Here is a 16898-nt window from a genome sequence, read left to right on the forward strand (position 1 = left end):
AACTGATAAAACAGGAGAGAGAACAGAACACCTGAAGTCCTTAGTATATACATGATGCACATTGGGGGGACTACATTTCTCAGACACTCCTGTGGCACTGGAAGGGGCGCCTGGTTCAGAATACAGGTGCTCATTATGAGTGTACCAAATTCATAATCCAAATCAGATCATTACAAGTTAGGGTGATTTCACTGCATTTCACAAATGTTTCCTATTTGCTATGGAAGCAGGCACTTGCTTGGGTATTCTGGAAACAGGCCACATACAGTTTCAAAGAGTGAGCACCTTGAAATTAGCCTGGAATCAAATTGATAATCACGGGTCTCCAGGTGATCATGTCTTTGGGAGACTATAACACAAAGACTAGAAAGCAATCTTGCCCTATCTGGCAAAGTCCTCACTTACTCATCAGACGTAGCCAATGGTTTTCCATTCAGTTGTACCAGCCTTCTTTTATAATGAACTGTGAGTAGTAAATATTGTACAAACAATACAATCCTATTAATAGGGCAAGAGCCTCAAGCTCTTGTCTGTGGTTTTGGCTCAATCCATATGACATTTCAATAGTGTCTTCCTGAAAGGCTGTGTTGGCAGAAGTTCTAAGTGTACAATAAATTTCACACATACGACTTCAATGGGAGCAGACCAAAGAAACTTGACTCACACACCCAAAGTCTCAGCATTAAAATATATTTAGGTTGGCAGAACTTGGTACAAGCCAGTGTGCTAAAGTGTAATATCCATAAGGTCCAGAGATTTTCTCTGCTGATTTTCAATCTTGAGGCATTGAATTAACATAGTAACTTGGGAAGACATTCTGATTCTTGGGCAAAGCTATTTTTAGGTGCCTTTTTAAAATGGTGGACAATTTTCTTTCAGTCACTAGTTTTCACCAACCACAAATATAACTATCTTGTGTTTGGTATCAAATTATATGTTATTTTAATTGTCAGGATACTCCTTCTGCCATTTTCTAAGTTGGCGCTGAAATATCTCATTTTCTTGACAAATCAACATACAGATGTGATTTTGGCTTTAAACTATAGGTTTTTGGGGTCAAGGAGGTCAACAATGGCATTACATTTGATGGAAAGGCAGATTGAAAATAAAACTGCTGTTATCATAATCCCTTTGTATAAATCTGATACAGCCCCATTTGGAATACTGTGTACAGTTCTAGTCACCGTCCTGTGAGATACCTTTTTTGCACTGGAAAAGGAATAGAAAAATTAGACAGATTATTCAAGGGGATGGAGCACCTTCCTAAAGAGAACCGGATCAACCGTTTGGAGCTTTTTGAAATTGTGACTATATGAAAAAAGTTGGAAGAGAGATTCATAATACTTTCATAATACTAGAACTCAGTGACACCTAATGAAATGGACTGTCAGAAGTTTTAGGATGGTCAAAAGGAAGCTTCAAGCAATGTGTTATTTATTTAGTTATTGTCTTAGTTATTTGTTTATTTAGTTAGGTGTTACCCCACTTGTCAACCAAACAAGCTCCCAAGGCAACTGGCAGGTCAATTAAAAACACAACAGCAAGACACTACCTGCCCTCAGGTATACAATCTAAAAGAAATGACACAAAAGAAATTGGGAATAGGGACAGCCAAGGAAAAAAAGCAAATCACAGGCTCTAGTTTTTAGTTATCAGCTGGGATGGAAACAGTTCATGATGGTGCAGAAATGGCATTAAAGCTGTCTCTCATCGTTCCTGCCTAGCCACTGGCAGAAGCCACTGAACATGAAGGTTCTTTATTGCCATCAGAACTCACAGCCATTGATCCTCCATAAATTTGTCTAAAGCCATCTAAAGTAAAAGCAGGCATCACTACTTCTGCTGGCTGCAAATTCCACAAATTAATTATGAAGAAGTACTTCCTTTATGCTGTCCTGAATCTCCTGCCAGTTTCCCTGGTTAACCTCAAGTTCTAATGTGAAGAAGAAAAAGAAAAGACTCCTTCTGTCTGCTTTTTCCACAGCACATATCATTTTATAAACCTCCATCACCCAGGGACAGGCAAATCTGTTGAGTTTGGTCTCATTCAGGATCTACCTTTTCCACTTGCTTCCAAGCAAGCTTTCCCCCACCCCCTCTCATGTTCTTGTGCACGTGCACCCATTATGACTAAAGCTTGTTTGTGTGCATTTTAGAAATGTACACAATTTTTCTTGCCTATTTTTTAAATGTGTGCATCACACTGAATGCATGGTGCGTGTGGGGGGGGGGCTGTTTTGTTTTGCAACATAAACTTGAAAGCCTATGGATTCCATTCTGGGAAGTGTGAACTGGGTCATCTCGCTTTAAAGTACAAGCCTGACCAATTCATCCCCCTGCCCTTAGTTGCCTTTCCTTTAAACTATGGAGCTGTAATCTTTTCTATAGCGAAGGTGGTTCATCCAGAAGGTAGTTGAACCACCTGATCACTTTGGTTGCCCCTTTTTTCTCCACCTTTTCCAGCTGTACATTATCCCTTGTTTTTATATTGTGTCACATGGGATCACTACACAACCATAAGGCAGAGTGAGGTGGCTGCCATAGGCAGCAGATGCTGTGGGCTGTGCAGCAGTGAGGTGCTGGAGGACCGAGCTACAGATGCTATACAGACTGTCCTGTTCCCCTTAATCTAGCTTGCTGCCCTCAGATGTGATCACAAACACCCTGTGTTGAAGAAAGATTCAATTATCACCCAGGTTTACTTCTGTATGTGGAGTGGGCGCAGGTGCCACTTCATCCTTTGCCTCTGGCAGCAAAATGTCTTGGACCAGCCTTGCATCACAAGAATGGTAAAATTGCACACAGAATCGTGTCTACGCATGCAACAGAATGAGGTGGTAACAGTGGATCATGCCCATTTTGTACTGCTGGTAGAGGGCTCAGTTCAAACGCTGTCCTCTGTAAAAACCATCCCATACAATGAAAAGTTGCAAAGTGGGGAGAGAAGTTCTAGACCAACTCATTCCTTATTGTGCTAGTTTTCCATCTGCAGGGAGTTTTTTCCTCCAGGGGAGCATTCAGAACAGTAGTGAGTGAGCACTCTCTTCTAACTCAGAACTCCCTGACTTCATTCTGTTGCATGTGTACACTAGGCCTTTCTCTTAGCCAGTGGAATTTCACAAACTGCGAGGATAAATATAAATGTCATATAATTGGGGCACACAGCAGCTCAGATTAAGCTCATGTGCTGCGATCCAAAGAGCTAAATTAAGCAAACTCCAAAGGCTTGTGCTAAACCAAAGGATTTTGTAAAATTACTTCCTTTTAAAGACCAGAACCAATGCTGGTTTTGCAACTGTCTTCCATTTCAAAAGTATTTTTTGCCTTGCAGTGCGAAGGGCTGCTATTGAGGAAGCACAAATCAAAAGCACCTTTGGGTCCATAGGCCTCATTGGGCAGTGTTTGTGCCCACAGTAGACTGTAAGAACCTCCAACTAAAATGGGACTCATTTCATAGGTTGTTCAGTTCCACTGCAGCCAAGAGAAAGATCACAGTAGCATCTTTCCTACATACTAGCTCTATCACTTGAATAAATCTTCAAAACCTTAATAATGAAGTCAAAAACAGTGTGTTAAAATAATACAGATGCTTTAAGTGAGCCTTCCCTACCTGGTGCCTCCCAGCTGTTGGCTTACAACTCCAGCTGTGGACTTCTGGCTGCAAATAATGGGAATTGCAGGCCAATACATCTGGAGGGCACCATTTCGGGAATGGATGCTTTAAGTTAATATATATTCAGAGACCAAACATTTGCATAATATATGCATCTACGTTTAAGAAGGAATATATAATACATGTTGACTGGACAGCTGCATAAGATGCAGGTGCCAATTCTGTACAAAGGAAAGGTCTCTGAAGAAGGTGCTGAAGCATATCGCCATGCTCTTCGTGATGGGATCAAGCCAGGAGCTCTGCCAGCCACCTACATGCAGATATTCTGCTACTGGGTCAAGTTCTAAAACATTTGTAAAGGGTTTCTAGCATAAGACTGCAGCCATTTGGGGAAAGGAGGCATTTGCCAGCAATGTGAAGGAAGGGTACTTCTGCAAATTTAAGCAAAGATGTGTTTGATAAGGAAGAGCTAGACACAAGTCTCAGGTTTAAAGTCTCTTGGCCACAATTTTTGTTCAGTTACACAGGGTGGGCAACTTGTTTTAGCCTACAACTCCCATCACCCCTAGTCAGCATAGCCAATGATGAGGGATCATGGGAATTGTAGGCCAAATCTGGAGGGCCACAAGTTGTTCATCCCTGAATTACAGGCATAATCAACATGGGGGGGGGGGGGTGTATGGGCAGGGGAGGTTGGAAGGCCAACTAACCTCTTACTATCTCTTGTTCACTTGCTACACACACACCCCAACAGTCAGCTCAGGAGCCTCCCATTCCTACGAGGCCTCAATTGTTTTGGCATGGTTCCTAAACCCCATGAGTTGCCCAAAATCTGCTGGCTTGGCCCTAGCCATCCTAATGCAAAAGCTATGCGAAGAACCGTTTTATCCAAACCTTCAGTGATCTATTCTAAACGCTTCCAATGCCTCCCGAGCCATTTCAGTAAGCAAAGGGGAAGAGAGAAGAAACGAAGTCACCTGCCAAGTTTCATGGTTTATATAGCAACATTTATTTCCTTCTCAGTCTTTAGTTTATATGCAAAGAAACACAGTAGCATCACTGGTTTAAAACAGAAGCCCGTTGTCATTGGTACGATGTAACCAGATACAGATATGCCGGTTATGCCTCCCAAACATTGTTTTCAAACACAACCCATATAATGAAAGAAGGGGGTGCCTCTCTAGCTACCACAGAGCATTTGGGTTTGGAGACAAAGCTCAAGAACACTTAAATAGACACGTACAGCAAGTGGGATTGTGGGGAGGGGAGAGAATCAGGCTCATACATTTGTAAGACAAGGAAGTGTTCTTCACACAGGCAATTTAATTACACAAACCCAGGATCACACGGATGAAAGCTCCTGTTATAAGTAAGGCTGCATTTGGCTTACAAAATAAAAATAAAAATAAAGTATGTTCTTATTTCAGGCACATGAAGCATTAGTACCTTTCAGACCACCAAGAGGTGAAGAGATGGTGCAAGATAGAACCAAAGTTGAATATTTATTGTAATATTCAAATATTGTTCTGTAAACATAAGCCAGAGTCCCAGAAGGCTACATTGATGCTATTATGAAATTAAAGCAGCATATTTCAATATTGTACTTAATACCCTTAAATATGTAATACTCCTTTGACAAAAAAACACACACCCTTAAATCAAAAAGCAAGGGATGCAGTGTTAAAGTAGCTTCTCCACCCCGACACACACATCAATGAGAAAAGTCAGAAAGTGCATTCTATTCAAAACAAAGTTTCCCGTTAACTCAGTTGAGTCAGTGCCTATGCGCTCACTGATAGTTTGATCTTAAAGAGGCTCCCAGGTGCCAGCTTCGTTTGCATTCAGCAAGAGCTACAATTGCTCACAGGCTGGGAGAGGGAAAGGAGAAAGCAGAACTTAACAAAAGCATCTTGAGGGCTACTTGCATCTAGAGTTCCAAGTGGTTTTCAAACATTCTCCAGAACTTTGAGACAACACTTTAAAATACTCAGTTTTGCTTTGTAAAGGCATTTATCAAAATTGTGGGCCAGTTCTACAAACAGTAGTGGAACAAACAGCCAGTCCTTAAGCAGCCGGTCATTTATCATCTCATGAAACAGCTTTACTTGTTACTGATTAGTGAATGTAACACTTGCGCAACTGCATTTTTGCAATGCAACTTGTAATGTGTGAGATGGCCATACAGGTTTATTTTGTGATGTGTTCACTGCAGCCTCATGGAAAACCGCAATGCAGTTTTTTCCAGGAAACTGCAGTGAAATAAACTGGCATGCCTATTATAGGAGTTAATCACAAGCATGTACTGAGTGCAGTTGTGCTCATTACTTCTGGTCTAACTGAAACACCCCTCAACACCACTGGCATTCAGGGGGAAACAGAACTTGATACAGAAGTCTGCAAAACTGACTTCTATATTCACGTAATCAAGTACACTTTTTTTTTAAAAAAAAATGCTTTCTGTAGTTGGAGGTATTCAAGGTATTCAATTTTGTTCCAAACATACATTACTTAGCTGACATTTTTTTTAAATTTACTTGCAAAGCAGAAATTAACAACATATTGGGCCGTATCCAGTGATGCCCTTCTGTCAGCTGAACAGACACCACTGATGATTGAATTTCCCCTTCCATTCGGTCCCGCACATAACCTCCCAAATCTACTCCAGAGGGTTGGGGGACCTTCAAGAATAGATTTGGGAGGCATAATGGGTTTGGGGAGAAGGTAAACTCCCTCTGCATGAGCAGATGTCTGCTCATGTAATGATGGATTTAATCCATTCTGCCATAAAGGTAAGCTTTTGAGATATATATATATATTTAAACAATCAAGATTGTTCCCTTACCACTGCAGCACACACTCAAAATGAGTCAAAGTTTGTATTCAAGAGAGATGCAGGTTAAAAATTTGCCATATTCCAAAGTATACACACACACCCAATAACACAGAGAGAAGAAACGGGCCCATGAGAACAAAGATGAGGTTAAAAGCGAGACTGTCTTAATCTAGAATGCGTGCCATGTGGGAGACAGGGCACGCACCTTTTAAAAAAAATAGTAATAAAAAATAAAGGGAGCTAGCTCATATTTATAGCATTAAAAAGTTAGGAAGCCTTGACTTCAACACCTATAATTTATAGTATTATTGAAGCTTTTTTTAGCCTGTCCTTTGATACATGCTTGTACATTCCCTGTGAAACAGCTATGCCAGTCTAGCTGTGCACACAATGGAAAAGCAGTTCACTTTTGAAACTCCTGTATTTTACAATAAAAAAACACCTACATGAGAATTAAACAGCACCGTTACTGCATGCTTGCAGTAATGTGTAGGAAACAAACTGGAAATATTAACAGGTGGCATTTACAACAAAAGGAATACAGAAGGCATTGCTAAATGTACTTCATTTTACAAGTACAGCTTCATCACACTTCGTAGTGTGTTAACTACGGAATAGTTTTGTTGTGCAAAAATAAGGCTTGACTACAATACTACTGAGCAGTGGGGCGAATAAAAACCACTGCTTGGTTGCTCTTTTTTCCTTTGTAATTCCATGCTAATAAAAAGCAGTGCAAATTAGTGAAGAGTTTTGACTATACGTATTTGAGAGGGAGGAAACAAACCTAAACCCCTATCAACCAAGGCTTTCATCATTTTAAAAAGCCAGCATTTAAACAGTGCAAGATAACCCACAGATGTATAATAGAAGATAAATGCATGAGGCAGACCCAGGGGTTTTTCTGTTCTTCTAGCAGTGATTGTACACCAAATCACTTTTGGAATAATTTAAGCTATACAGAAATTTTGCAATCTCATAAAGCCTTCAAATAAGAGCTCTCAAAAATGTTTTCGAACTCATTCGCATTAATGCTACCTCTGAAAGTTAGGAATTAGCCCAAATTTTAACATTGGAAAAGTGAGGCGAAGACAAAGACCAGCTGTGTGAGCCACAAATACTTCAGCTAGCATCCTTGTGTTTAACACCATATTAGTCCCTTTAACTTCAATGGGACTAAGCTGCTTTATTTTAAGAGGTTTGGGCTAAAGGTCTGAGTGCAATTTATGCATTTATACAGCTAGTGACTTACAGCATTGAGCAGCCACTTCCTCCCCTGCTTTATTTACTAAACAGTTTGCATCATTAGATCTTCAAAGCCTACTACAAGAGACAAGATTGAAGCGGGCTAGTCTTCTTCTCCACCACATGCCTCTCTATACATAAGCTGTTGCAGATAAGAAGAGCTGACCACAGGTCAAGTTAAGTGTCACAATAAACCATGGTTTATAAAGGGAATGAGCTGTAGTGAACCCTTGGGCTTACTTGGTCCCCTCTCCTCCTCCAGTGCAGGCATGAGGGGATCTGAGGCTTCCAGCTCCTTTTTTGATTAATCACAACAAACTGAGGTTAATCTTAACTATGATTGGTTTGAAACAAACTATAGTTAAGATTAATCAGTTTAGGGTTTAGATGCAATGCTGAATGATGGTCATGTAAATAAATAAAAAAAGGAAGTGAAAGCCTCTAATCTCCTCTTTGGCTATGCTGGAGAAGGGGGGAGGGGGCATGCGAGCCCAAAGTTTGCTGCAGCTCTTTCCATCCCAAATAACCAATAGACTATCATAATGTCCGAATTAGTTCAGTGCATTGAAACCGTTGCTTCAGAGGAAGTTGCCTGTGTTTTGTTACAAATGAAGTGTTCCAATTACACTTTGCTTTACCTTGCAGGCAAAAAGGCTCAGCATGGGACATAAATACTTGGAAAGGGAAGAAATATATTAATGTTTAAGCAATATACACTGATGAACTCTATCTGCTAAATTTCATTCTCAGGAATTCTTCTTTAAAACTTATACTAGGTGTAATCCAGCCAGTAGTAAGCATTCCGTTTCAGGAAGCCACAAAATGACACTACTAAGACAGAGACCGGTTCTGGCTCTCTAGACTCAGCATAATTCTATTTGAATTTGAGTTCTATTGAATTCTAAATATATAAAACAAGGTTGTTTAAAAGAAAGAGACCATATGAAAGGGAGAAAACCCTTACTGATAAGCCCCTAGAAAAGTACATCCAGTTTTTTGTCTGCAAAGTTAAACTTACAGTCCAGGCATGTAATTTTTTACAATTTGTATTTCCAAAACATCCAGTTTTCATTATATCAGAGGCCCAATACAAAAAGGGATTTTTGTCAACAAGTACTGGATATGTTTTAAAATGCTACTACTAATGCTATTTAGTATATCTACTTGAGATAGCATTCACTTTTTCATTTAATAAGGAAGTCTAAAATTCCCCAAGCATCTACTTTTTTCTTTCTTTTTTTACTTTGGTTTCCTCTCCTTATGGTTTGTAAAATATTGATACACACACATGCACGCACAGGGACACAAAATCAATAAGCAGAAAGAGCAATCCCAATAGGAAGCCTAACACAAAACAACTTTGATTAGGGGATTGGGGTGGGAAGAAGGTTTGTTGGGAAAAGTCATTTTAATTTTAAACTCAACAAAAAATGCATCTCAGCAGAAATGATGAAACTGGTTCTGCGGAGTTGTTGCAGCATTGGTTGAACTTTTCTGTGCTATTCAACTAAGAGTTAACACAAACACACATTGTGTGAGGACGGCACTATGATGTTCTTTCAAACAGGCAGCCTAGATTTAAGTGTTGTGACAAGAACAGGGACTTCAACAATTACATTATTTTGCAACTTGTCTCTTGAACAACTAGTCTTTTCTTCTCACAATCAACCTGTGATTGAAGCCAGACTTCTCCCAGCACAACTTTGGGAATTACAAAGAGGATTCGAATTGTTTGTTAGGGTCAGGTTCTGCCTCTAGCTTTATAGCAGGTATACACTCTGATTTAGTCCTTCTGGTTTTGTGATGTGGAGAGTCAATGACTATTTCAGAACAAGAAATACTAATTGAAGGGGACTTGTCTGTCTTCTTTGCAATAGTCTTTTCCACAGCCCCGCAACACTGCTTCAGAGCACACTGGGTTCTGCAGGGAAGTTCACATTTGCCTACACCCTCATCAGAGCTTACATCATAGCCCCTAACCGTGAACTCAGGCTGAATGGTTGTTGCGTGTATCCCTTCATCGTGAAAGATCTCTTTAATATCCTTAGCCACTTTCATGTATGATTCTGGGTCCTTACATTTTATATGAGCCGTGCCGATGATCCTGCTTCCTGCCAGCTGCCAAACATGCAGCTCGTGGACAGCTTCAACTTCTTCCAGTTTACGGAGTTTCTCGTTTAAAGAGCGAATATCAATTTGCTTGGGAACAGTTTGCAAAAGGATAAGAGCAGATTCTTTAAGCAGCGGGTAAGTTGTGTAGAGCAGAATGCAAACCATTATCAGACACAGGGCAGGATCTAAATATAGGACCCAGCAAGGCCCAGCTACAGGAATTTTCTCAAATTCGGTTGCATTCATTCTGCCAGAAATCTGAGTAATGTTTTCTGCACAGTGGTCATTGATACATGGGTTAATGCAAGGCCCATCCTTAGGGCATGGAGTCCAATAAGCATAAAATACCAAGGCATTCACCACAACAATAACTGAACCCAAGGCATCTCCAAGGACATGAAGAAATACTCCACGCATGTTGAGCTGAGCACTCGTGTCTTCATCAACTTCCATGTCAAGAGAGGAGTGATTACTAATGTTCCCGTTTGGCTGTAGTTCCATTTGGCTATCTTTCACCAAATCACCTGCAAAGAAAAGAGCAGCAGTGTTATTCAAACAGGAAGCATTATGGGTGGGTTAGTAGACTGCTAACAATATTTAGACAATGCAATGACTGGAGGACAGCAGTTAGCGAGAGCAATCCCCTTTATGGAATTCCTCAACAATTAGTATATGCACTAATTATTCTGCATCACAGATTTCTTAAAACATCCACCCCAGTGGCTACGTTCAGACAACACAATGGGGTAATAATCAACTCGACAGTTGTTTATCTAGGGTGTACTCCTCACACATAATGATAATAATCAACCATGGTGTGGATTAGGATCAGCATTGAGTTTACTATTAGTCCATGCTGAGTTGATTCACTCATCCACTGCCTTCTCTCCACCCCACTCAGTCTTCCCACTAGTATCCCATCAGCCATTGCTGCTGAAAATCTATCCTGCCAGCTGGACTAGAGTGACAGCCACAGCTTTGATCTCTCTCACTTTTCAACTCTGTGACTGATGAAATAACCAATGGTGGACGAGGAAATAACCAACAGTACCTTTCACACTACAAGATACCAATCGTGGTTCAGATAGCCAACTCTGGCTATTTGTTTTGGTTATTTTGGCCAAATAACCAACCATTGGTTAAAAAACTCCTTCCACACAACACAACAATGCAAGGTGGGTTAAATAACTAACCATTGACTATCTAAACTACCATTGGTTATTGTGTTGTATGAACCCAGTCAGTGGTTACTCAAAGGCTTTAGAGCAAATATTTTCTACCTTTTCAGACCCCAGAACCAGCTTCAACAGCAGCCTGCAGTAGGGGACCCAATTTTAATATTTTAATCATATATTCATCTTCCTTCTCGCCTTCTTTAAAAAAATCCTAAGCAAAAGAGGATAAATACCACCACTATGGTGTTATTGCTGCTTATAAGACCCACCTTAGGGTCCTGATTTACTACTCAAGATCAATACTTTAGTGTTCAATTTTCACACAAATTCAGTATTCATTACAAATAACTCCGTAAAAGTAGGCCACTATTATACAAATATTGTTGGGAGGGTGGTTGTTTGTGGCATGGATGAGATCTGAGTGGAGAACTTCTAAGTTCATAGCTAGCCAAAATACTACACCATGTCTAATTTATTTTATTAAATTAGGTGATGTAACTGAACTATAAAAGAGATGAAGAAAAGGGAGGGGGGAAAGAAGTATGCAGTCATGTGCTGCAGGTTTGGGAAGGGTTGAAACATTTTATATTTTCAAAAATAGAATTTCCAAGGACGTTTCACTCTGCACAACACAGAGAAATCAAAATATGTCACTGCAAAGAACAATAATGGAAAAGACATATACAGCAGTTTATATATGGATGCATGGCAATGCTGACATGGTGGGGAAGCAGTGGGAGTGTCTATCAAAAAGGAGATACACATTTGTCAAGGATGTATGAAGTCAAATGCAATGACTGCACCCTTTGTTGTACTAGGATTAATTTGCATTGGAACCCCCTTTCCAAGTCTAAATGAAGAGTGCCCTGAATTTTGATCCAGTGTTTGTTTCCCAGAGAAGTAGCATCCACTGAGCTCAAGATGCTCCCACCAGCAGAAAGAAGGTGAAGGCAATTTTCACCATTTCCCCCTTCCCCTGCAGATCCCAGCACATGCTCCCCTAATCCTGCAAAAATTTTGCAAGGGAGGGGGAGAATTCAACAAAAATCACCTCTTCCCTCCCATTCTGCTGGCGGGATTCCTCCACTGGATCAGAAGCCTTCTGTGGACAGAACAAACCCTTCCACCCACAGGATTTTTTTTTTTGGATCCAAACCAATCTTGTGTGTCAGATCAATATTAGTAAGAGTTTTGAGGAACAGCAATGTAACATTTTGACAAAAGCAACTGTTCTCATACTGCAAAGCTAGTATATAGCTTTTTCTAACTGCTAATATGAAATGGCCATTTTATCAAGAGAAGTATCTTTCCATCAACTGCCAAAAGGTCTTGGGGATATTTATGTGTAGGTATCCACTGTGAGCAAAATACTACTTGCCCAGGGATTTCACCAACATAACTGGTAGAACTTGAACCATCACAACTCCCACACTTGTTTCACCAAATTAAACCCCACCTATATAATGAATTTTACATTTGTGGCATCCTCAAAGTAGAGATCAAGACTTAAGTTTGTGGGTGCTGAAAAAAGCAAGCAGTTGAACAAATAATATAGCAGGCCAAGGACTGTTCACAGCTGTATGCTTAAGATAAGCAAGCACTTCAACACAACACCTACATCTAAAATTTTCAGGCCCCAAGCTCATGCCCCACCTGTACTTTGCAAGACTAAAGTTAAAGTCAGCAAGGTTAACTCATAAATAAAAACAACTTGGCAAGCACCTCCAAGATTTAGCATGCTACTTTTGTGTGCGAAATCATGCCGTGAAATATTTAGTATAGGGGGTTTACCTAGGCTTGGATTGTCAAAACCCTTACTATACACAAATAGGGCTTAGAATTATCTCAGTATATTTTGGTTTGGTCATGTCTGGCCAAGGCTGCAAATTCAAGCTAATAGAGTCTGAGGGAACAGCAAAACTTAATAGTTACAAGTATAGTTACAAGAATGTATAGATCTGTGCAGAGAATATAGCTGCATAGCCTACTGGCAGCTACTATTATATGAATAAGCAAATGGAGGTCTCAAAGCCAAGCACAACCCTTGAGAAACAACAGCTGGCTACCCAAAAGCCAACACAGAAGCCAAAAGGTATGACTAGGGATTAGTTGCTATGGCAATAAGACCTGCTGGCTGGTCCTCTTTAGGGAAGTGGGGAGGAGGAGAGTTGGTCAACTTCTTTGTACAAAGGTGCTTTGCTTTAAAACTAGTTGTTGGCCAGGTTCTACAGGATGTCATAATATTCCTGACTATCGACCCAGAACTCTTTCCCTATCAAAATGTAAAATAAATCAAATTCACTGGCATAAATTCAAACTATATTATAGAATATTGCCATAAATCTAATTGATTTCTACAATAGAGAATACTTTTTTAAAAAATCTGAGGTGTTGCTAGTCCTTGAAGAATCAATTTTGTATTCCAGTGGCATGAAATTAAAAGATAGCTGTCCAAATAATTTTGAGCTTTACTTTAAAACAAATTCCAGACAAATAGTGATTAAATATCTCTAATGAGAATAGAGTTAAATAAGGATACCAAGGCAGAATGAAGTAGTGCAGGTGGCAAAGCAAGAACAATGGGTTGCATCTAATGTTAGAGTACATCCAATGACATGAATGGGACTTAACTTTGGATACAGCCCAATGTAACAATTTATACCATTCAGCTTTTGATTTGATATAATCCCTGAACACTGTCTGAAGCTTAATAGATGCTTAATGTTTGACTGCATTTATGCCTTCACAATATTTCAAGTCTGCAGAAGAGCTGTAATACATATAATTAGAATGAATGACATAACTTTCTGTGTATGCTCAGAAAGAGAGGGAAACTGCCCTTCCACATCCCAAGACCTAACTTCATGGCAGTTGCCATCTGCTGATAATATACTTCCTGTTACAATTTGGCTCCATTAAAAGTTCTGCTACCAGAGGAAACACTACAAGCATTTAGAAAGTAATATCATGCAATGGTTTTGAATGTAGAGCAGGAATGTCAATGAATTTATTCTGTTCATCAAGGAAGTTATACAGAAAGCAGCTAAGAACCTGCAGCACCTGCTTATTGTTCTATTGAGTAACATGGAAGGCAACAGACACAAAGTTTACCTATTTTATAGGATACCTTGCACTTCTTACAGAAGAGCCACCAATAACTTTCCAGTCTTTGCTGGAGGCATAAAGCTTTCAGAGAAGTCAAGGATGAGACTACAGCAGTGTTTTTCAAACTTTCTACCTTCAGACACTCCTTCCCAAGATGTCTGCTGAGAAACTCCTAAACATCTCCTACTGAACATTAGCACATTGCAGGGGATTCTGGGGCAGATTGTAAGGTATACAGCCAGCTCACACAAATCACTAGCAAGGTACATGACGAATGACTGTAGTCCCACTTACTGGAAGTGTGACCCTAGAACACATAAGTTCTTGTGGCCATGCATTACATGGAAAGTTACTCTATCACTTATTTGGCAACTGATGAGCCCTTCAGTAGAATAACCAGGGCACTACAAACAGCCTTCTCTCTTCTACAGCCCAATGAAGAAATGGCCTAAGTCGGGAGATCTAGATAATCCACCGTAAAATGAGTAACACACATGGACACAGCAGCAGTCACTGAGAGGCATCAAGCAGATTCTCAAATTGTGTGGTAAGCTAGCCTCCCCCCTACTGGCTGGGGAAAATGCCAGTTGTAGTCCAATGCATCACAAGGACACCAGGCTGGGGAAGGATGTGTTAGGACATATATGATGAGACCACAGTGGTGCCAGGAGAGTGAGTTAAGGACAGCATGGCACAATCTGGGGTCAAAGACACACTTCTACAGATAACATCTGTCCAGTTGCTTGACAAAAGGAGAGAATTAGTACAGAGTGAGTTAAGCTTGATATGCAATATTCTCTGACCGGATTTTTATTTACATGGGCCAGCTCAAGGCTTTTATACCCGGAACGACTTTTCCAACACATCTGGCTGAGTTGATCCTGAGAGGAGGTGAAATAAATACCAAGGCAAACGTCAGTACTCACAATGAAGCCCCTGGGCCATTTGGTCTGGGAGAGGGGCAGTTTCAGATTAACCAAAGCCCAAGTTGTGATTCTGTTGCTGGTTTGGCCCCCGGCACTTCTTGCTTTAGGAAAAGAGAAACCATCATTCCCGGGCAGAAAGAGAGAGAGAGATGGGGGCGCCTCTTCCTTCCCTGTCCCACTCCCCCAGCAAGCCCCTTCCTCCCAAGCGCTCACCTAGCTTCTCCATGCTGACTCCATTGGAGCTGCTGAAGTTGTCCACCAGGGTGTTGGTCTCCTCTTCTTTATGTGGGTCGCCGGGAGGCCGCTCCAGCGCCTTGCCCCGGGAGCCGCTGCGACTCCGCCGGCTGCCGCCCCCTCCGCCGTGCGAGTGGCCATGGCCGCCGCCGCCGCCGCCGTGCTGGTGGAAGAGGCAGAGCCCCAGGACGTTGACGAGCAGCCCGGCGGCGCCGACGCCGATGACCACCCAGGGCTGCTGGATCTCGTGGGGCTCCGTGAAGCGCTCGATGGCCTCCAGCAGGATGGTGAAGCAGAGCGCGGTGAGGAAGACGGCGTTGACCAGGGCGCCCATCACCTCGGCCCGCACCCAGCCGAACGTGTTCTTCTTGGTGGCGCGGGTGCGCTGGGCGAAGCGCACGGCCACCAGCGCCACCACCAGCGCCATCACGTCCGACAGCATGTGGAAGGAGTCCGAGAGCATGGCCAGCGAGGCCGTCAGCCGGCTCACCACCACCTCCACCACGAAGAACAGGAAGGTCAGCGCCAGCATGCACATCAGGCGCACCCGCCGGCAGCCGTGCCGCCGCCGCGCCGGGGCCGGGCGCTCGCCCGGAGGACCCTCCGCGCCCATCCTGGACGAGCTCAGCGACCGACCGGACGGCCTCTTCAGCGCCCCAGCCGCCCAGCGGCGACGACGACGCGGCTCGGTAGGGAGCAGAAGGCGGCGACAAGCAGTCTGTCGGCTCTTCCCTGCCGGCGCCTCTGTTTTCTACCCCGAGCGCGTTCTGAGGAGGAGCAGCACCGCCGCTCTTTGCAGACGGTTTGAAACTAAACTTTGCACCCGAACCCGCTCACACGCCTTTCCACACGGAACCCCTGAGCCGCCCGCCGCCCGGCCCCGCCCACCGAGAGCCTCTTCATTGGCTGCGGCCCCGGCAACCGGGCGGCCGCCGCTCACACCTCCCCGCGCGATTGGCCCCTGGGGACCCTCACGACAAGAAATCCGCCCCGCCTACAGACGGCACCCCGATTGGCTACGCCACCCTCTGGCTTCTGGGAGGCGGTGCCGAAGAGGCGGGCTACGGCTTGGATTGGAAGAGAGGGCCGGTCACGATGTGCGGCTATCCTATCAGCCCCACCCTTTTGGCCCCGCCTCCGTAAGAGTCATTTTTTCGGGACTGGTGCAAAAGGTGGTTGCATTGAGCGAACAGAAGAGCCTTTTTCCTCCTCCGCCCCTCCCCCCCGCATTCGTCCTGTTTTCCACACGGCCCCGCAGCGGAGGAAAGCGGCATCTTCCTCATAGTCACCCTTTTACGCCCGGCCCAAGCTTCCCCTTTCGCCTCAGTGACACTGACAGGTTCCCCTCCCGCGCCCCTCGGCCGCGCCCTGATACGAAGGGAGGGTAGGGGGCGATGAGAAGCACAAGGGACGTGTTCAGACCTGTCAGTGAGCACACGACACCACAGCCCTTCCCCTCCAGTATCCGAAAGACATGGATGCCTGTGGCTTGTCTCTATGTATGTCAACAGCGTGTCTTCAATTAAAAAAAACAAAAGTTTCCGAGCATTTCTGTATGGAAAAATACATTTCCATTCTTAAAAAATAAATGGCCATGTATTTCCATACTTAAAAACAATTCCCCATATATTTCCATATTTAAAAATCTCCATACGTTT

General features: G+C 42.7%; 1 protein-coding gene across 1 annotated transcript; it reads right to left on the minus strand.

Moving 5' to 3' along the window:
- Nucleotides 1–4604: 4604 nt before the first annotated feature.
- On the minus strand, nucleotides 4605–15853 carry SLC30A1 (solute carrier family 30 member 1). The gene is made up of 2 exons (XM_063124027.1): nucleotides 15220–15853; nucleotides 4605–10324 (listed from the first exon to the last, which is right to left on the minus strand). The coding sequence occupies exons 1-2, from the start codon at nucleotides 15851–15853 to the stop codon at nucleotides 9399–9401; spliced, it is 1560 nt and encodes a 519-aa protein (XP_062980097.1). The 3' UTR covers nucleotides 4605–9398.
- Nucleotides 15854–16898: the final 1045 nt, after the last annotated feature.

The sequence above is a fragment of the Elgaria multicarinata genome, chromosome 4, assembly GCF_023053635.1.
Source record: "Elgaria multicarinata webbii isolate HBS135686 ecotype San Diego chromosome 4, rElgMul1.1.pri, whole genome shotgun sequence".
Lineage (NCBI taxonomy): Eukaryota > Metazoa > Chordata > Lepidosauria > Squamata > Anguidae > Elgaria > Elgaria multicarinata.